Here is a 21,310-nt window from a genome sequence, read left to right on the forward strand (position 1 = left end):
CTGTAGTGTACACTACCAGTCCCATCACTGAATTGACCCATTTCTCGGAGATTATGCGCTTAGAATTCAGTTTCAATCCTCAATTCCTTTGACCTCATGGCTTGGTTTTTGCTCTGAAATGCACTGTCAACTGTGGAACCTTATATAGACAGGTGTATGCRTTTCCAAATCAAGTTCAATCAATTGAATTTACCACAGGTGGACTCCAAGTTGTAGAAACATCTCAAGGATGATCAATGGAAACAGGATGCAGATATGTTTTTTAATTTTTAATACATGAAAAAAAAAAAATAAGAACCCTTTTTCGCTTTGTCATTGAAACATTTAAAAAAAATCAATTTTAGAATAAGGCTATAACGTAACAAAATATGGAAAAYGTCAAGGGGTCTGAATACTTTCTGAATGCACTGTATATCAATGAGATATAGTAGTGTATTTATGTACCAGCATATCTGTTGCATTTTTCAACATCTTGTTTGGTTCTTAACCTGGTTGACCCACTAGTACAGTATGGCTCTTTGGAGGACTATGTTTAAAATTAACCATCAATACAAAGTCATCCCAGGAAACATTCAGATGTATTTACACAAGAAATACAAAATATTGCAAATAAACAGTACAGGTAAAATACAAGAAAAGGAAAATCGTGGATCTGTTACAAGTCTTCCACTGAGAACAGAACACAAAATGCTGAGGTTGTAGCAGACATCTCCACAAACATTTGCAGTAAGCCAAAAGTCAAAGGCTACAAGTGAAGCAAAGTTGAAGGTCGAGTTCCTGCCCGACTAGATGTGCAGGGCAGGCGTTGCATTGCATTTACCAATGGCTGTGTGCCACGTCAGACTGCAGTCGGGCACTAGATTGCTATATCATATGAGGTGGTTAGCTAAAATGTTACACCTATTGCAGGCGTTCTAAGATCTGGTATGCATCTGCAAAGTAGTAGGGCAGGAACTCGAGCGACGATATCGCGAGACGAGAGTGAATAGGATAGAAGAGAAGATACACAGAATCAACAAAATACAACAGTGACATTAGCTTTGGAAAGAAACCACATTTAAATATGAAAACAAAAATCCAGAAACGTCACTCGTCATCAAACTGTGTACTGTCCCTCCAGTGTCTATAATACAGACAAAGTAAAAATTCACTACGTAAAATCTGAAAGATGAATCTTATCTATACAGTGCCATTATATAAGAATATAGTTTGTATTGTCACACCCTATTTATAACCTTATTAAGGTTGTGCTCTGTAAAACAATCCACATGATCAGCAAACATAAGCTTAATAATTATGCGAGATTATCAATGACTAAGTACTTTACAATATTGAGAAAGGAAAAAGAGTTGCAAAATATGGCTCCAAGGACAGTGTTTCCAACAGCTGTCATTATGAATATTGACAGTGTGTCTATCAGAAGTTCAGGTGAGGTCTTTGAATACATAGTACAGGTCATCCATTTGTGGAGTACATGACAGCAAGCTTCAAACAAAACCTCAGACCAAGGCATTAATATGATGCAGGTTTGCACCAACAAAACCCATCCGATCATAAACTGTCCCCGTTTGTTCTCTCTTGTATTGACTCCATCCAATACCTACTGCAATGACCATGATACAGCACATTTCCATTATGTGGGCTTTTCCCTGTACAGACTAGAGGCCTTACAGAGGAACACCAACTGTCATCCTCAAGCATTTTACCCCATGCCATGAAATGCTCCCACTAGTCTYCAGTATACTGAAAGTGCATTTGCATTAAATTATCTGGTCATTTCTCCTCAGTCCAACCCCCAAATGCCATAGATAGACCAGTGAGTGTTGCTCTCCACTGCATTGTCTCTTGGGAGTGCTGTGTTGGTCTGTGAATATGGATGTCACACTGCTCACTGGCGCCCTCATGTGGAGCAGCACAGGGCAATCTGCTGCACCTTGGCCAGCTCCGTTAGCAGCAGCTTCATGCTGTGTTTAAGCTGAGGCAGGCGGGCCAGAGGCTCTGGGGGCTCCAGCTCCCCTGTGTAGTCCAGCCAACTCTCCAACACTGAGGAGGAAAGATGGAACAGACAACACTGTCAATCACTCATGTAAAATGCATAGCTCAGAGGAACCTATAATATACAGTAGATGTATTGATTGTGGCTACACCTTTGTGACAGGTAAGAGGCCAATGTCTTGAGTTGTTTGCTTGAAATTCTCTCCTTTTCCCCATTGTACATATACAATCAGTGGCATCACAAAACGCTTTACTTGCTGACAGAAAACAAAGGGCATGCCTCACCATCCAGCTCCCTCTCGATGAAGTCCATCCTGTGAGTGACCTCTTCCTGTACGGCATCTATGTGATCCAGCAGGTTGATCTGCCACTGGTGCTGCTGGCTACTGCCGTCTCCGTCCCCTCCCTCCATCTTCACCTCGGCCTGGCCCCAGCGACCAACATCTGAACCCTGGACACATGGGAAAGAGGATGCTTCAGTCATAAGGTTGACTACCACTCTATAGTATTGTGCATGCAGGATGTATGGATAGAGAGTATAGGAAGCTTTAGTTTTTTAACAAGAACCGGCGATCACAGTTGTAAACCCACCTATTGTTTAACCATTACATCACTGGCTGAAATAGAACGGAGTGTGTGTGTGGGCTGAAACAGCACTAACCTTGGTGTGAGTGTTCAGGTGTGTGTGGGCTTTGGGCCTGGCTGTCTCTAGCATGCCTCCATAGCGCTGCTCTCTCTCCAGCAGGTCCTCAGTACTCCTCAGGCTGTCCTCCAGCTCAGAGCCCCTCCGTGTGGTCTCCACCACCAGCCTCTGCTCCACCGCAGGGTAGTACGCCCGCGGCTTCTGGTAGCAGTGCTCACTCATGATGTACGAGTCCTGGAACGACTGGTAGGGCGAGAAGGTGGAAGAGGAGGCTCGACTYAGCTTCTCCATGGCGGCTGACATCAGAGCTTCTGCTCCCCCACGCGCAAGACTCTTGTGGTCCCTCTCTGAGCCCTCGTCTGTTGGCGCTGGAGACGGTGCTGCGTCGGTGCCCGTCCCCGAGCCGTCTCTCCTCCAGGGCCTCTCTGCCCGCTTCCAGGGCTGGCACCACAGCCGCAAGTCTGGGTGGGTTTGGGTACTACAGGGCCACACAGGGGCATTCAGACTCCATACAGACTCCATTTTATAAGGATATAAGATATTCATTCATATTAGTGTATAGATAGTTTTTCCCATTCTATTCCTCTACTTACTGTAGGATGCTCATCTTGAGCTGCAGGCCATTGAGCACCTCCACCACACGGTGGACGTCTCCTAGTAGCTGGTGTGTTGCTGCAATCTTCTTTGCATTCTGGTGGGAGTAGTTTTCKTCCAGGAAGGACAGACCGTACATGTGACCGCTGCTCAGCCAATCACGGTCATACCAGTACCGAAGGCTCTGCCTCTGACCTGGAACAAAGATCATGAAGGCTCACATGATATCATAAGACACATCCAGAAAAATTACAGTTAAATGTACTGGCTTATTTAGTTTAGTGTGAGCCTCTTTTAAACGCCTGTGGAGAAACCTGCGATGGATTTACTAGCAATCCCAGTTGTGTGTTTCTGGCTCTCACCTTGTGGGTCTCGGCAGACGTAGCAGGCGTATTTGTCTGGGACGTTCTCCTCCAGGAGGCCCATGCAGGTGCCATGCTGCCAGCACAGACACTCCTCACACTGGGGGAGACGAGAGACAAGGCCAGGGAGCAGAGTTACTATCAACTACTTAATCATGCAAATCAAAGTTTTGGCCAATGGTTGGCCTGAGCTTGCTTCAGAGAATCAGAGATGGGCTTGGCCTTCAGTAAGGTGCTATTTAATCTCGGGTTAACTCCAGAACTATCGTTTAAGGACTGCCTTTCCCCAACCCTGATACGRCCAAATAATCAGGGATGAAAACCCAAACACTGATGTGGTGACACTGATAGTTTGTCAAGGCTGATGGTTTGTTTACATAGCAGGTTAGAACTAACACGGCAAGTTGGGAGAATTAACGTAGCAGGTTATGTGAATGAGGTTAAGGGTAGGAAAAGGGTTAGGCTTAGTGAAAATGCTCCAATTGTCAATAAGTGTAGTCCCAACATGAGGCCTAACTCCATCTAGTAGGCCTGAGGCCTAACCCAACTGTAGTCCTAACTCCATCTAGTCACAACGGTAAAAGTCCCGGCACACCATCAGTATCGTCAAACCATCACTATCATAACACCTGAACTACTGCTGCTCGTTAACCTACGCATTCCATCCTGTCGSGACAGATTCTTGGGTTTACACGCAGAATCTGTCTCCGAGAGATTAGGTGCCATTTGACAAATGTGATTGATTTAAATATATAGTTGGTAGGAATCCACTAGTCTCGCAGTCTCACTGATGTGTATTGGAGGGAGGTTTGGGCTAGAGCCAGGTAAAACCCCAAGGTAGCTCACCTGTATCATGAAGTCGTTTTCCTCTTCCACCTCACAGACGCAACGCACAATCTCCTGAGCGCCCGTCTCCAAGGCAACAGAGCCCAGATTCAGGGGTGGAGTAGTGACGTCCAGCTCCGCCCCCTGCTCATCACTCCACCCACAGCTGTCAGTTGACCAATCACTGATGCTATCCTCATCTAGAGGGGAAATCAAGGGATGGAAAAGGTTAACTAATACAAACAATCCTGGTCAAGATGACTCTCATCTCTTTTAGAAACATTACAATACTACAGACATCTATATTTCTTCCATGAGCTAGTTTCATACCAAACAGTATATTTCTCAATGTGAGTCCCCAGAAGATAATATAATTTACATCCAAATGACGTGTTTGATGAAGAGAATATTGTAACACCAGCAATAATGGTAGYAAATATAGGAGGAAACTATAGCTAATTTCATCCACAGTATTTTAACGTACATTTAAGTACCAAAATAAAGGAAACACTTGAGTAAATGAGGGATACAAAGTATATTGAAAGCAGGTGCTTCTACACAGGTGTGGTTCCTGAGTTAATTAAGCAATTAACCATCCAATCATGCTTAGGGTCATGTATAAAAATACCCAGTTGCCCATTATTTTGGCTACCATGGCTAGAAGAGATCCCAMTGACTTTAAGAGMGMTCTCAAAGGAGCATAGGGGTTTAAAGGATGTGTGTGTGTGTGTRTCTATGCCACGGCACATATATGCTGTTCTGGAATCTTGTGGTGGCACAACGTCCTAGTAAGACACTTTGTTGGTGTCTCCTTTCATTTGGCAGTTACCTGTATATCCCTTATGCATAGCTCTGTMGGTTGGACTTATAACAAACCGTATGTTGCACAATAACGAGTATAAAGCAAGCCATAGCAGCAAAAAAAAGGCCCTTGATTCTATCAATAAACCATAGAATCAGTCCTCAACTGTGACAACAGTTTGTTTGCTTTTTACGCCAGAAAGTGTGGAAAATAATGAGCAACATCGGTTTAATACAGAATTGAAAAGATACAGGTCGAAGCCAAGGACAAATGACTTGGATTGAAACCAGGCAAAGAATAATGGCAAAAGGGAGAGAGCGACACACACACACATAACATACACACACTGATACCCACCATCCACGTGTATCTGCTCTGACTGGTTGTATCCGGGCCTGCAGTGGTATGACTCAGGCTTGTGATTGTGTGAGAGGGGGAATTTGAGTGGCAAATTCAATTTGGACTGGAGATCGAATATTGAGATGTCAATATTCTCCTCACTACCTGTGTACTCTGTTAATAAAGGGGAGGGAGGGGGAAGCAGACGCAGAACAAAATGTCAACTTTGGACTTGCTGATGAGGACAAACAAGAGATAACTCTATTGGGGGGGACAAACAGACACTATATAAAACAGAATTCTGATGTTTACAGCTAAAGATACTATTATTGGTAGGGAAATATTTCCTTATAACAAAGAAACCATAAATGGAAATACCTCTACTTGAGTATTTCTGAGAGGTGAACTGGCCAAAACAATGTAAATATAGTCTAATTGTGCATAGTGAATAAACTATCCRCCTAAAAGGTGTTATAACAAGTGTTATCCACACTCACAGTGAATTTAAAATAGGTCAATAGACCAATAGCGGTTCAAACTTGGTTAGAGAAGTGCTGTCACAGTGGCCTGTGGTCAGCATTAGACTTTTCACAGATTAGTGAGATGATTATTAAATCCATAATAAAGGCCTTCCTAGCCTAATGTGTTATTATATGAAACAAACATGAGCCAAAGATGTGCAAATCATTAAAAGTCAGTGAAAAAGGAGGTAAAAGCACAAGACTGCTGATGCAAATGAAATGAGCAGTGGCTATTTGACTGATGAAGCGGTATAGGCCAGTAGTGAGGACAGGTAGTTTTAGTGATAATCCAACACAGACCTACACCTACCACACCAAGAGGAATGCAGGATGGCTCTGTGCTCAGGGGCCTTCCCACGGCCTGAATGAAGCGTTGCACATGCAGCTGATCAACAGGACACAAGCCCCATTCAGAACAGTAGGGTGACTAGAGTCCCCTTCTTACCAGACTTGGCCTTCTTTTTCTTCTTCTTTTTCTTCAGTTTAACGTGAAGGAAGTCGGTCTGTTTCTTATCCTTCAGCCGGTCTCGTTCTTTCACCAATCCTGGAGTGACACAGAGTGAACCAAGAGTTAAGAGAGTGCTTTAGATCCTGAACGTGTTACAAACACTAGAGCATGTCAAATTTCACAATATTCCTGTTGTGTCACATTTAGAGAAAGTGAACATTATTGACCTATTTAAGCCCTCTCTTTAGATCTTTCCATGTCTCCATTTTATACACACCTAAGTCCATGCCACTGCTCATAAACGTCTCTGTCGCCACCGGTCTCTGGCCATTCCTGTCCAGCTGGTTCTCTTTGCTCTTCTCCCTCAGCAGTGCCCTCTGCTGCTGGCTCTGTGTTGGCTCTGTGCTGACAGCAGGTGGCACTGACGTGCGTCTGCTCATTGTTTTTGCCTCACTACGTGGAGACGGGGGAGTTCTGATAGGACTGTGCACAGTGGAGTCTGCCATGCATAGAAAAAACATTATTATGACTAAAACTTTGGGTAAATCTATCTACAGCCATTTGTTTACACTTACGCATTGAGGCAGAGAAGGTGCGTCTCCTCTTAGGACTCTCCAGAGTGGTAGGGGAGGGGTGCTTCTCTGAGGCCTGGGTCTGGACGCTCCTGGTGGGGCTGAGGTCGTCCTCTAGCTGCTGGTCCTCTCCGTGGTAGTACTTCATGTGGTAGTGAAGCAGTTTGGCCTTGCGGAACGACTTGGTGCAACCCACAGCGCTGCATTTAAACGGGTTGTGGTCCAAGTTGATGGACAGGACTGGGGGAGGCTGGTTTTTGATCACTCTGTACACTGAAAACACAATGGAGACATGTAAGGACAAACAGCTAGTAGTGGAAAGAAACATGTAAACTGATCTAACACAGTGCAGGGGGAGAACTCACATGGCTCTCTGCTGAATCTATTGGGGTTGTGAAAACCCTGCTTCCTTATTGCTGGAACAAAAGACAAAGAGACCATATAAAACTGACAATCACTGACTGCCGACGTTCAACAACAAATTAAAAACACTTCACTCTTTCAGAATTCTCATAAATATATTCAAACCTATACTATTTTGACGACTTGAAATGTGGACAGAACCTTGAAATATAACTGCAGTGACAGRTTCCATTATTTGGGAATAAGTCCTTTTGTATAGTGATTTTCTGAAGAGGGTTGTCTTACGTTTCACTGGGAGGTCCAGTGGTGCAGATTTTGAGCTATCCGGTTGGCTCGCTGCCTTCTGCTCCACTCCGTCATTGGTGGACAAAGCTGAGGGTAATGGGATAGACACTGGCCCTGTCAGTGTTGACATCTGATTGGGTGGCTCAGTGGATAGCTTAGGTTCATTTGGTGAGCTCAGGACTGTGTACTCAGTTTTCATTTCCACCTCTTTTTTTATCCCTCCATTTAAATTATGAGTAGACCTCTCCTCACTCTGTCCTCGGTCTTCTTCCACCTTCACTCCGTTCGGGCCCACAGTGGCTGTCATGTGATCCCGGAGGTCGTTCTGTCCTGCATGCTGCTCTGTATGCTCCTCCTGCTTAATCGCGGGTGGACTCTCTTTGGTGACATCCACCTCACCATCCTTCCTCTTGGTCTTCTCCTGTTCCTCCCTCTTGTCCCATTCATCAACATCATTATTATCCTCGGTCTCACTGTCTCCCTCCAGGTCAGAGGTACTGCGTCTGGCCCTTTTATTCTTGGGGCTGTTTTCCTGAGGCCTCCTGTCTCTGCCATTCTGGTGCTTCCTGACTCCGTTCCTCTCAGCAGACCGAGTCTTCCCTCCTCCTCTCTATTTCCAGGAAGAGAGGGGGATGAAAAGAGATGAAAATAATGCAAAGTATGACCCACAGAAATGTGACCCTTTGCATGGCAAGTCAACACAATATGAACAGAGACAGTGCCTAAAGAAAGTATTCATACCCCTTGACTTATTCCACATTTTGTTGTGTTACAGCCTGAATWWAAAWAAAAAWTCTCACCCATCTACACACAATACACCATAATGACAAAGTGAAAACATGTTTTTATACATTTTTGCACATTTATTGAATARGAAATACAGAAATATCTAATTTACATAAGTATGTACACCCGAGTCCATACATGTCAGAATCACCTTTGGCAGCGATTACAGCTGAAGTCTTTTTGGGTAAGTCTCTAAGAGCTTTGCACACCTGGATTGTACAATATATGCACATTGTTCTTTTAAAAATTCTTCAACCTCTGTCAAGTTGGTTGTTGATCATTACTAGACAGCCATTTTCAAGTCTTGCCATAGATTTTCAAGCTGATTTAAGTCAAAACTGTATCAAAGCCACCCAGGAACATTCAATGTCATCTTCGTAAACAACTCCAGTGTATATTTGGCCTTGTGTTTTAGGTTATTGTCCTGCTGATATGTGAATTTGTCTCCCATTGTCTGWTGGAAAGCAGACTGAACCAGGTTTTSCTCTAGGATTTTGRCTGTGCTTAGCTCTATTCTGTTTKTTTTTATCCTAAAAAACTCTGTAGTTCTTGCAGATGACAAGCATACCCATAACATGATGCAGCCACCACCACGCTTGAAAATATGAAGAGTGGTTCTCAGTGATGTGTTGGACATAACGCTTTGTATTCAGGACAAAGTTCACTTCTTTGCCACATTTTTTGCAGTTTTACTTTAGTGCCTTATTGCAAACCGAATGCATGTTTTGGAATATTTTTATTCTATACAGGCTTCATTCTTTTCAGTCTGTCAATTAGGTTAGTATTGTGGAGTAACTACAATGTTGTGGATCCATCCTGAGTTTCCTACTATCACAGCCATTAAACTCTGTAACTGTTTCAGTCACCATTGGTCTCATGGGGAAATCCCTGAGCGATTTCCTTCATCTCCAGCAACTGAGTTTGGAAGGATGCCTGTATCTCTGTAGTGACTGAGTGTATTGATACACCATCCAAAGTGTAATGAATAACTTCACTATTCTCAAAAGGGAATACTTTTTATTTTTTACCCATCTACCAATAGGTGCCCTTCCTTGTGACCAGACACCTCCCTGATCTTTGTGGTTGAATCTGTGTTTGAAATTCACTGCTCGACTGACGGACCTTACAGATAATTTGATGTGGTAGTACAGAGATGAGGTAGTCAATAAAAAAATAATGTTAAACACTATTATTGCACACAGTGTGTTCATGCAACTTATTAAACACATTTTTACTCTTGAACTTATTTAGGCTTGCCATAACAAAGGGGTTGAATACTTATTGACTCAAGACATTTCAACTGTTCATTTATTAATTTGTAAACATTTCTAAAAACATAATTCCACTTTGACATTATGGGGTATTGTGTGTAGGCCATTGACACAAAATGTCAATTTAATCAATTTTAAACTCATTTTGTCAKAACAAAATGTGGAAAAAGTCAAGGGGTGTGAATACTTTCTGAAGGCACTGTATGTGCCCTTTGAGCAGGTAGAAACAATTGACAGTCCCTGCTGAGAGAAGGAAACYAAGAGCTCACCTCTCTGACAAAAGGCTTCACGTGGATCCCCTTCACTGTCTGGACGACTCCATCATAAAACTTCACAGTGTAAGATGCTGAGGGCAAATGGAGATCAGATGGATCAGGTTGATGCTTTATTTTATTTAACAACTTAAAAATGTTACACCAGGCAACATATATCTCCAAACTTTTGACTGGTACTGTATATATACAGTTGAAGTCAGAAGTTTACATAAACATTAACCAAATACATTTCAACTCAGTCTTTCACAATTCCTGACATTTAATCCAAGTAAAAAATTCCCTGTCTTAGGTCAGTTAGTATCACCACTTTATTTTAAGAATGTGAAATGTCAGAATAATAAGAGAATGATTTATTTCAGCTTTTATTTCTTTCATCACATTCCCAGTGGGTCAGAAGTTTACATACACTCAATTAGTATTTGGTAGCAATGCCTTTAAATTATTTAACTTGGGTCAAACATTTCGGGTAGCCTTCCACAAGTTTTCCACAATAAGTTGGGTGAATTTTGGCCCATTCCTCCTGACAGAGCTGGTGTAACTGAGTCAGGTTTGTAGGCCTCCTTGCTCGCACACACTTTTTCAGTTCTGCCCACAAATTTTCTATAGGATTGAGTTAGGGCTTTGTGATGGCCACTCCAATACCTTAACTTTGTTGTCTTTAAGCCATTCCACAACTTTGGAAGTATGCTTGGGGTCATTGTCCATTTGGAAGACCCATTTGCGACTAAGCTTTAACTTCCTGACTGATGTCTTCAGATGTTGCTTCAATATATCAAAATAATTTTCCTGCCTCATGATCCATCTATTTTGAAGTGCACCAGTCCCTCCTGCTGCAAAGCACCCACAAACATGATGCTGCCACCCCCGTGCTTCACGGTTGGATGGTGTTCTCGGCTTGCAAGCCTCCACCTTTTCCTCCAAACATAACTATGGTCATTATGGCCAAACAGTTCTATTTTTGTTTCATCAGACCAGAAGACATTTCTCAAAAAGTACGATCTTTGTCCCCATGTGCAGTTGCACACCGTAGCCTGCTTTTTTATGTCGGTTTTGGAGCAGTGGCTTCTTCCTTGCTAAGCAGCCTTTCAGGTTATGTCGATATAGGACTCATTTTACTGTGGATAGAGATACTTTGTTACCTATTTCCTCCAGCAGTTCACAAGGTCCTTTGCTGCTGTTCTTTGATTGATTTGCACTTTTCGCACCAAAGTACGTTCATCTCTAGAGACAGAATGCGTCTCCTTCCTGAGCGGTATGATGGCTGTGTGTCCCATGGTGTTTATACTTTCGTACTATTGTTTGTACAGATTAACGTGGTACCTTCAGGCGTTTGGAAATTGCTCCCAAGGATGAACCAGACTTGTGGAGGTCTACAATATTTTTTCTGAGGTCTTGGCTGATTTCTTTTGATTTTCCCATGATGTCAAGCAAAGAGGCACTGAGTTTGAAGGTAGGCCTTGAAATACATCCACAGGTACACCTCCAATTAACTCAAATTATGTCAATTAGCCTATCAGAAGCTTCTAAAGCCATGACATCATTTTCTGGAATTTTCCAGGCTGTTTAAAGGCACAGTCAATTTAGTGTATATAAACTTCTGACCCACTGGAATTGTGAGACAGTGAATTACAAGTGAAATAATCTGTCTGTAAACAATTGTTGGAAAAATGACTTGTGTCATGCACAAAATAGATGTTCTAACTGACTTGCCAAAACTATAGTTTGTTAAAACGTCTTATGGCTGAGATCGGCTAACGGGATCGATTTGACAACAGCCAGTGAAAGCGCAGGGCGCCAAATTCAAACAGAAATCTCATAATTAAAATTCCTCAAACATACAAGTATTTCACACCATTTTAAAGATAAACGTGTTGTTAATCCCACCACAGTGCCCGATTTCAAAAAGGCTTTACGACAAAAGCACACCAAACGATTATGTTAGGTCAGTACCTAGTCACAGAAAAACACAGCCATTTTTCCAGCCAAAGACAGGAGTCACAAAAAGCAGAAATAGAGATAAAATTAATCACTAACCTTTGATGATCTTCATCAGATGACACACATAGGACTTCATGTTACACAATACATGTATGTTTTGTTCGATAAAGTGCATATTTATATCCAAAAATCTCAGTTTACATTGGCGSYTTACGTTCAGTAATGTTTTGCTTCAAAACATCCAGTGATTTTGCAGAGCCACATCAATTTACAGAAATAGTCATCWTAAACTTTAATATAAYATACAAGTGTTATGCACAGATTTAGAGATATACTTCTCCTTAATGCAACCACCGTGTCAGATTTCAAAAAAACTTTACGGAAAAAGCAAACCATGCAATAATCTGAGTACAGCGCTCAGACAACAAAACCATGTTGGAGTCAACAGAAGTCAGAAATAGCGTTATAAATATTCACTTACCTTTGATGATCTTCATCAGAATGCACTCCCAGGAATCCCAGTTCCACAATAAATGTTTGATTTGTTCGGTAAAGTACATAATTTATGTCCAAATACATAACGCGCAAACAAATACATACCTTTTTGTTTGCGCGTTTAGCCCAGTAATCCAAATTCATGAGGCGCGAGCAGACAATGTCCAAAAGTTCCGTTACAGTTCGTAGAAACATGTCAAACGATGTATAGAATCAATCTTTAGGATGTTTTTATCATAAATCTTCAATAATGTTTCAACRGGAGAATTCCTTTGTCTTCAGAAATGCAATGGAACTCAAGCTAACTCTCACGTGAACGCACATGGTCAGCTCACGGCACTCTGCCAGACCCCTGACTCAAAGAGCSCTCAGTCCCCCCTCCTTCACAGTAGAAGCATCAAACAAGGTTCTAAAGACTGTTGACATCTAGTGGAAGCCGTAGGAAGTGCAATATGACCAATATCCCACTGTATATTRGATAGGCAATGATTTGAAAAACTACAAACCTCAGATTTCCAACTTCCTGGTTGGATTTTTTCTCAGGTTTTTGACTGCCATATGAGTTCTGTTATACTCACAGACATCATTCAAACAGTTTTAGAAACTTCAGAGTTTTCTATCCAAATATACTAATAATATGCACATCTTAGCTTCTGGGACTGAGTAGCAGGKAGTTTACTCTGGGCACCTTATTCATCCAAGCTACTCAATACTGCCACCAGCCATAATAAGTTATTAATAAGACATTTGTGGAGTGGTTGAAAAACGAGTTTTAATGACTCCAACCTAAGTGTATGTAAACTTCCGACTTCAACTGTACATAACAAAATTGTTGAGGATACAAACACAAAAACGTCAAGAGACTTATTTCCATTGTGGTCCTCTATTATTTTATTATTTATTTGTCACATACACATGGTTAGCAGATGTTAATGTGAGTGTAGCGAAATGCTTGTGCTTCTAGTTCCGACAATGCCGTAATAACCAACGAGTAATCTAACCTAACAATTTCACAACAACTACCTTATACACACAAGTGTAAAGGGATGAAGAATATGTACATAAAGATATATGAATGAGTGATGGTACAGAACACTGTTCTGCAGAACAGAACACACAAATCCCTTCAATATGCATACGAGTGTACTTCCAAACCACTCACCATCTTTATTGACTCCTAAGACCTTGGCAGGGTAGAAGCGGCAATCGGACCAACTGGCGAGGACCTTGTCATTTACATGAAATCCCTGAKGAGACAGATGAAAGGAAGTGTCACACATGGATCCAGTATCAGCCTGAGCAAATGACATCAAATAGAAGTAGGCGGAGCAAACAGAAGACCAGGTAAAGCTAAGCAGAGCAATCAGTAGGGATCTAGTTGGGAGAGTAAGTAAGTAGAGTCCCTCTCTTACAGGGATAGGATCGTCGTCCAGCAGTCCCTGTCGTCTCAGCTGGATCCTCTCTACAGGTCTCAGGTAGGGGCTGGTCCAGTCAAACCACTCATCATAGCGGTGGCTCCACTGACGGTAGTGGATCAGGATCTTCTCATCATTATAGTCAATCTTCTCTATGTTGGCCGGATACCTAGGAGCAGGGGACATATGAGGGGTGACTGAGATGGGAGCAAAGCAACTGAACTGGATAACAGAAAGACAGAGAGAAAGACAAAGACTGAAAAATAGCTGAGGAAAGCAACAAAGAGAGTGCAGGCAGATAAAGACATACTGTACTGAGAATGAGAGAGAGTGATGGAGGAACAGAAGCATGACTCACCAGTTTTTGAGGGTGTCTCTGGCCTCTAGCGTTGCTCCCACCTCAAAAGTTATCCCTCTTCTGTTAGGTGGCATCTTGCCCACATCCACCTCCTGCTGACAGACACACAGTTCTACTTGGTTAAAGACCAGACACACATATACTTCTAGTTCTTCTAGTTCTTAAAACTYCCAAGTACGAACGTGAGTTCGTGCTGGTCTAGAGACTGGATTAGAGCGAACTGGCTTAAATACAAAAAAGGTCTGACTCCATAATCAGTGGAGAATTTAGTTAGTTCTCAATTTCTTTTGATCAGCATTTACTTGTTACATAATGAATCATAGTGGTGGAAAGTGAAAACAAAAAATGGCGCTAAGGGTCTTAGTCATTTTGCTGAGTGGACTGCCAGGAAGAGGTGAGAGAACAGGGATGAGGCTTGTCTGTATGGCTGAGAGAAAAGGGAATTATTCCATAAATACAGGAACACAATACTGTGTGTACCCAACAATAACTACTGTATGTATGTAGACACATGGGGAATAAAAACTATAATTACTGAAGTTAGTATTGTAGCAGTAGACACATGAGGGGATTCCACAATGATTACAAAAGACCAACGACTGAGCAACAATGTTGGCAGGCAGACAGTGGAATTTAGCCCCAAGTCTAAAAGGTGTGTTGACACCATGTAGTTCTAAGCTATATCTAAAATCTTAGATTGTTGCATCCAAAGATAGGTGTAAACATTGTAGTGTGTATAATCMAAATAAATAAAAACGAAGAAATAACAACTTAAGGCATTATAGGGCATCCATAAAGTAGTCATAAGCACATAGACGTTTAATAAGAATTTAAGCAAAGTCGTACTACATAATGAGAGATGTGAAAGGCCCTTAAATATGGTGCTCATCCAAAAATGGCATAACCCCATTGACACCCTTAAAATGGCTTGACATTCGTTTATGATAGCAAATATGTCTGCTCCATCATTTAGGCTATCAGGCTCCAATGTTTATCCAACGAAAACACTTAGCAAAGAAACACATAACGTTATATGCTTAACGCAATCCTCAGATCTCACAAAAGCGCAAACATTCCTCTTTGAAGCATCTGTATGTAACCCTTACTCCATCTATTTTATAGCAATACTGTCTAATCCCTGTCTCGAGAATRTTTGCAGACAGTACCTAATAACGAGTTCAAGAGCCAGACAGCTTTCAAAGACTTGGGCAGCACGATTAGAAATTCCGACACTGTCTATTCTGTATCCTTTTGTCCAACTGGAGTGATCATAGTGTGATGATTCATGACTGGATTCCAATTCGGCCAAATTGACAAAAATGTTGCTTTTGATGACTAAATCTGCTCAAACAAAATCTATGCTAGTCAAAATGGTCCATTGTCTGGTCCATTGCAGAGCGTTACATTGTGTCTCGCGCCCTGAATACTTTGTATCCTATAGCATTGTCAAACACAATCACACGATTCTAAACAGATCTTTGCAATACATTAGCCTAATTTCGGGAGGAAAAACTCACCTTTGGGTAGAGACTTTGAGCATAGTCCATTTAAATGCAACAATAGTAGCCGGATATCTTCACACTACTTGGCAACCCACGTGTWTTCTGGTCAGGCGAACATTCCACATATTGAAACAATGGGAGACAATAGCAATGCAAATGGTCTCTGAAATTAGATTAAGCTAGTTATGTAGGCCAGTTGCTTATGTAACATACATGGATAACATGAATCTACGTTATGTAGGTTCCATAAACACATACTCCGACGAAGCATTTGTGAACGAATAGGGCATAATTCTTTCTGGTGGAGAGGCTCAAAACGCACGGAAGCGACCTCAATGACGCGCAATACACGTCAGTTGTTTATCCCAGACTCGATAAGGGTGAAAATCATTTTCAACTTGGACCTTGGCTTCAACTATAGGCCTACTATAGTCCATGGCTTTACATTAACTATGTAACATAACCATAGAAGGCTAATTGCCGATAAAATGTTGAAATATAGCCTAATCCTGTAAATTGCCATGTTTTTCTCTCTCCATTATTTGGCAGCGCTGCTTGCACGTCAGCAGTCACCCAGCATCCACTCCAAAGTAAGGCGTAAATAAGATGCATATGATTTTATACAATTCAAAGCTGCCTTTTGTGGATTCGTTTCTGACAGTTTATCTTCCGATATTCTATAAGGAGTCTTGAATATATTTCACTGTAGTTTGTCAGTGACTTGAATAAAGCTAATTGGTTAAGCGGTCTGATAGGGGCGGACTTGAGAAATTTTACAGGCCATTCAGACTGTCATTCATAAGAGGATCGGGCCTCTACGCCTGGCCACACGTTTTGTTACGGTAAATACGGCATGGAAATAGAGCACTTTAAACTTCCCTGAAGCCACCGAAACAATGACGAGTCTACCTTACACCAAACAGTATAAGATATCCGTAAGCCAAAACAAATCTACATTACAAGTCTTTAAAAGTTATTTGTTTAGGAAGCAGAAGCGTCATGCCGCATTCAGATTACACAATGTTTTGTGTTATTGATGCATAAAACCTTTTTCTATTCTGTCGCAAATACTAATGACTAAAATGTTGCAGAAAACTGATGTCAAATGTTACCTTYATTTCTGGATACTGGGTTTCCAATGGTGATGTGCAGCGTGTGATAAAATCCTCTCGTGTGGTGCCTCCGCTTCTGATTCGAGAGCACGCAGTTGAATTTTTTCTCGATGCACTCGCACTACCGGCGCGCAACTACGCATGTATTAAATGTACCTTCTGTTCCAGAGATGCATGGTAGAGGCTATTTGCAGGCTATACATAAGTAAATTACTTTTACAGTCGTAAGCCTGCCTATACGGCATGTACAGCCAATGGCAAATTTACATCAATAGTAGGCTAGGCTATATTACATCGTATTACTAACATAGCTAATTGCTGGCTGGCTGCTGKTGCATCGTCAGGGTATTGTTTCTTGAATAGTGCTCGATTTTACTCCGAAATAGGCTATATTTTCTTTATTTAGAAGACTTAACACTTTATTTAAAAAAAATCAGAATGTTAATTTACTGCAACTTCTGCATTACATTCTTATGTACAAAAATATCCACTATATTTGTTTTAATTTCCAGGACGATAAGGACAATGACAAGACAACCATAAAGAACTGAGGACCATGTCGGCCTACGTTACAATACTCTAACAGAAAAATCAGACGGTACAACACATTTGGACAAGACATTAATAAAGGGGAATGCTATTAGGCAATAGCCCCAATAACATATACATTTTTATACACTTAATCCAGTAAATGTCTGATAACCAGTCTACAATTAAACCTTTATTTTTCTTGAACAATCATTTCATAGAATAACAGAGGGTATGTTCACATAACACACACAAACAATGAGTGGTTGAATCAGTACTATTTTCAAAGGCAAGCTTGCAGGAGGGAAACTAGGAGTAATTACAAAATCAGGAAGGTTCATCTTTATCATGGATCATTTGAAAATACAGCCAGTTACTATTACTATTTACAAGCATTATTTACACAGGAAAGCTTCCAGGGAGTGTCTTATCTACATCATAGTTTGGACGCATGTGAAAATCAGACTTTCAGTTAGCGAGGGAAGCAGAGAGCAGTTATCACTACACCCGTTTTAACAGAACACCTGAGCCAAAATATCTATGGCGAAAAGAAGTGATAGTGCTACTACTTTACACATGTGTTTATGCCCCTTTCAATATTGGTGTATTGCAACAACAAAAAATGTATTTTTGTCACACACTGGATAAATGCCACACACTGGATAAATGCAGTGAAGTGTTTTACAGGGTCAGCCATAGTAGTACGGCACCCCTGGAGCAAATTAGGATTAAGTGTCTTGCTCAAGGGCACGTCAACAGATTTTTCACCTAGTCGGCTCAGGCATTCCAACCAGCGACCTTTCCGGTTACTGGCCCAAAGCTCTAACTGCTAGGCTACCTGCTMCCGAATAGATCTCCCATACACACAGTACATACATGTACCAGAATACATTTATAACATCCTCCCTCAGCAGTTGAAAATCAGAGGGTTGTTATTGCACAACACACACTGTTGAGGAGACCACTAAAACGGGTATTTTACACAAGCTCCAAGACACATGGTCTTATTGCTTCCAGTTTGTACTTTGAAATGTACGCTCTGACTGTGGCTCGACTGTAGTCGGACTATAGACTGTGGCTCTATATCAAAATGGCTGTGGTGGAACAGTTTTTTTCAGATAAAATCACCAACATAGCAGTGAGACTGATGCAGTCTTGTTGATAGAACTACTAAAAACATCACAGGCAAGCTTATTTTTAAATTATAATTTTTTTCTCATTTGTAAATAAGAACTGGAGGCTGAGTCTCTAGAACTCAAACACACACAGACACACATACATACAAGAGGCCAAATAGATATGAGGGGACCCTGGGTCTGTTTCCTGATGACAATGTCCATCCTGTACAAACCATATGAGACTCCTCCTGCACAGCCCATATCCAGCAACGAAACAATGGCACTTCACATTCAGTTATAAATGTAGGAGGAAAATCAGATTTTACATGCAGTTTTAAAAAAGTCAGCAAAATGAACTGGATAAAATGCGGTCCCTATGATGTAAAGTAATTTGTAGTCTTTTTGTGTGCAATAATTGTGGTGTTTCCATCACATAACACACACAATGTCACCTATGAAGTAGGCACAGATGTATTGTTCTGCAGTCAGAAAGTAGGATAGAGGATGGGTCAAGTGACAGTGTTACGTACAGTACTCAGTGGTGAGACATCTGGGTTCTCGCTTATCTTCTTATGACCCTGCCTATTGTTACAGTATGATTTCCAGTGTGTTTGTTTTGTGATAGGTCAATGGAGTGGGGKGGGCTTCGCAGAGCAGAGTGAATCTCTCAGTGACACTGGGGCACGTGGTGTCAAGGGAGTCAGTCTACACAACGCCCTCAATGAAACTGGTGTCCAGGTGAACGATGAGCATGCGCAGGAAAGACATTTCCTTGCGTGTGTTCTCAAAGATGATTCGTGGGTCATCAGACTGGCAGCGGAGGCAGTTGGGGGCCATCACCATGGCAAGGTTATTGACATCCATCTTAGTAACAGACACATTAGCAGGCTGAGCAAACACCTGGGGATAATTAGTGTGGGAGAGAGGGTGAAWAATCATTAGGGACTGAAGGCAGAGTATGTAACTTGAAACAGATTGACTAAGGACAAATTAATGAGTTTGTAGTGATTTGTTCCATTTCAACTTCCTGACCAATGACCATGTCTCCAATGTTGAATATGATAATAGTTGTGTCAGTATGACTGTATTGTATTAGCTGTGGTGTTCTGTGTCGTGGTTATTACCTGCAGAAAGTGGATAAAGTAGCACAGCACCAGTCTGTTGAGCTCAGGCAGACACTGTACAACAGTAATGGCTGCCACAGGGTCGTCATAGTTACTGACACACTGCTTGTAGAAGGCCATGGGGATGAGAGGCTCCTCCAACTCACGATACCACAYCTTCATCAGGGAGGCTAGAGGAGACGGGGACAGTGTTAACACTAACACACACTCGCACAGATAATAGCAGAGGTACAGACTAACTCACCAGGTACGTTGGGGTCTGAGAGGTTTTCTGGGATCCGCCATTGGTCGACCTGGAGCTTCAATGCGTTGACTTCATCGATATCTCCAGGCACCCTTCKGAACAAGCGTTCTAATTCAGTATTCAGTTGCACTGCATGGCCACTAGGGGGAACTATAACCCCCACTATTACCAATCTACAGGTATGTTCAGTGGCATAGCTTGAAAACCCATTATAACATGGTGAAACGGTTATCATGACTCAAACGGCACTGGGAGTATCATGTTGTTAATTGGCGGAATTTGTTTGGATTTAGGGACTGACCATGATAATAACCATGGTGAATAGGCATGTTCTGTATTAGCTGGAGTAGGAGAAAAAAAAAATAGACCAAAGCTCCTTATCGCCCATGAAACATTGTAGTGGGTGGGGTATAACGTTTATGTTGAGAATAAATACTCCTCCAAACAAATTCAAATCTAATAGAATAATCTACAGAAATACAGACCAAACAAAAATACTCACAAATCACAGATATGAGAATAGCTCTAACAACGTGATTGAAAGCCCATGGCCTCATGCAAAAACAAAAATGTAAACACATTTTTATAAAGTATCAAATGAAACATTGCTGGTCTCCAGGGGCTCTTGAGCAGTGGTATGCAATGTTTGCTCTGCTGTCCATCTCTTTACTGTAGAGTACACAGGGAATGTTTGCTTTAAACTGTGCTGCTTCAGGAGACCACCCACCAAGGCTGGRATACATTTGTCTAGATCCTCACTAGATCTCCTTTTATGACCCCGACCCTGCTAAACACAAACCCATACCTCATTGATGAATACCCCAAGTCCAATGAGGTGATTTGCTGACCCTGRCCATCTGTCTCACCTGAAGATGCCCTCAGTCTGGGCCCCTCCCAGTGCCAGGACGTATTGGGAGAGCTGCACCTGTACCCAGGGTAGCTTCCTGTCTGGGAAGAGTTCACTCTGGCGCTCCATCACCTCGTCCAAGGAGCTGCCAAACAGGGAGGGGGTCACGATGGCCCGTCTGCTGTGGTCAATCTCCTCCAGAGTTGGCTTACGAAGACCCTGCAGGGGAGGTTCAGAGTGTGACTACTAGGACTATATTTTACACTGTTCATGTAATACTTTGTCTATGACTGTTAACATCAAAGATTATATCTGAAATAGACTGTCTTGTGTGTATGTTAAGCCCTGTGACGAAGAATCTATCCATGATATGTTTCTGACTAATGTCCATGTTTATCTTTCTAGCATTATTAATCTCTTTATCAACATCTGTATTGGTTAGGAACCCTTTGAGTATTAAACAAATAGGGACATTCAGGGTGGGGTTGTGTTTTGACTGCATGCTCTATTTGGGCATTTTTAAATACCTTGGTTTATGACAAATACTA

At 41.8% G+C, this 21,310-nt stretch overlaps 2 protein-coding genes and 1 long non-coding RNA gene across 9 annotated transcripts in view; 1 reads left to right on the top strand and 2 right to left on the bottom strand.

Moving 5' to 3' along the window:
- Window positions 1-248: 248 nt before the first annotated feature.
- On the bottom strand, window positions 249-17,057 carry LOC111969888 (PHD finger protein 20). Of its 6 annotated transcripts, none has more exons than XM_023996251.2 (18): window positions 16,902-17,057; window positions 15,805-15,891; window positions 14,288-14,379; window positions 13,927-14,098; window positions 13,677-13,761; window positions 10,076-10,152; window positions 7,750-8,359; window positions 7,467-7,517; window positions 7,105-7,374; window positions 6,807-7,028; window positions 6,527-6,625; window positions 5,579-5,734; window positions 4,441-4,619; window positions 3,595-3,694; window positions 3,232-3,427; window positions 2,657-3,116; window positions 2,281-2,446; window positions 249-2,043 (listed from the first exon to the last, which is right to left on the bottom strand). In XM_023996251.2, the coding sequence occupies exons 2-18, from the start codon at window positions 15,832-15,834 to the stop codon at window positions 1,901-1,903; spliced, it is 3,108 nt and encodes a 1,035-aa protein (XP_023852019.1). In that variant the 5' UTR covers window positions 15,835-15,891; window positions 16,902-17,057; the 3' UTR covers window positions 249-1,900. The 6 variants fall into 6 exon arrangements, with proteins under 6 accessions (XP_023852019.1, XP_070301662.1, XP_023852018.1 ...); XM_070445561.1 differs by having other exon boundaries at window positions 14,288-14,382; window positions 15,805-15,952; window positions 16,902-17,006; XM_023996250.2 differs by having other exon boundaries at window positions 14,288-14,382; window positions 16,902-16,999.
- Window positions 16,638-21,239, top strand: LOC139028365 (uncharacterized). The gene is made up of 2 exons (XR_011480556.1): window positions 16,638-16,724; window positions 17,414-21,239. It is a non-coding gene; the product is annotated as an uncharacterized lncRNA (long non-coding RNA).
- Window positions 17,610-21,310, bottom strand: part of LOC111969890 (rho GTPase-activating protein 39-like) — a 50,841-nt gene continuing 47,140 nt past the window's right edge. For both annotated transcript variants that reach the window (XM_023996254.3, XM_023996253.3), the window contains exons 8-11: window positions 20,782-20,981; window positions 19,916-20,007; window positions 19,672-19,841; window positions 17,610-19,447 (exon numbers count right to left, since the gene is read on the bottom strand). In XM_023996254.3, coding sequence (XP_023852022.1) covers window positions 19,253-19,447; window positions 19,672-19,841; window positions 19,916-20,007; window positions 20,782-20,981 — 657 coding nt within the window. In that variant the 3' untranslated portion in view covers window positions 17,610-19,252. The remainder of the gene's footprint in view (window positions 19,448-19,671; window positions 19,842-19,915; window positions 20,008-20,781; window positions 20,982-21,310) is intronic.

Source organism: Salvelinus sp. IW2-2015, linkage group LG11 (genome assembly GCF_002910315.2).
Source record: "Salvelinus sp. IW2-2015 linkage group LG11, ASM291031v2, whole genome shotgun sequence".
NCBI classification, from domain to species: domain Eukaryota; kingdom Metazoa; phylum Chordata; class Actinopteri; order Salmoniformes; family Salmonidae; genus Salvelinus; species Salvelinus sp. IW2-2015.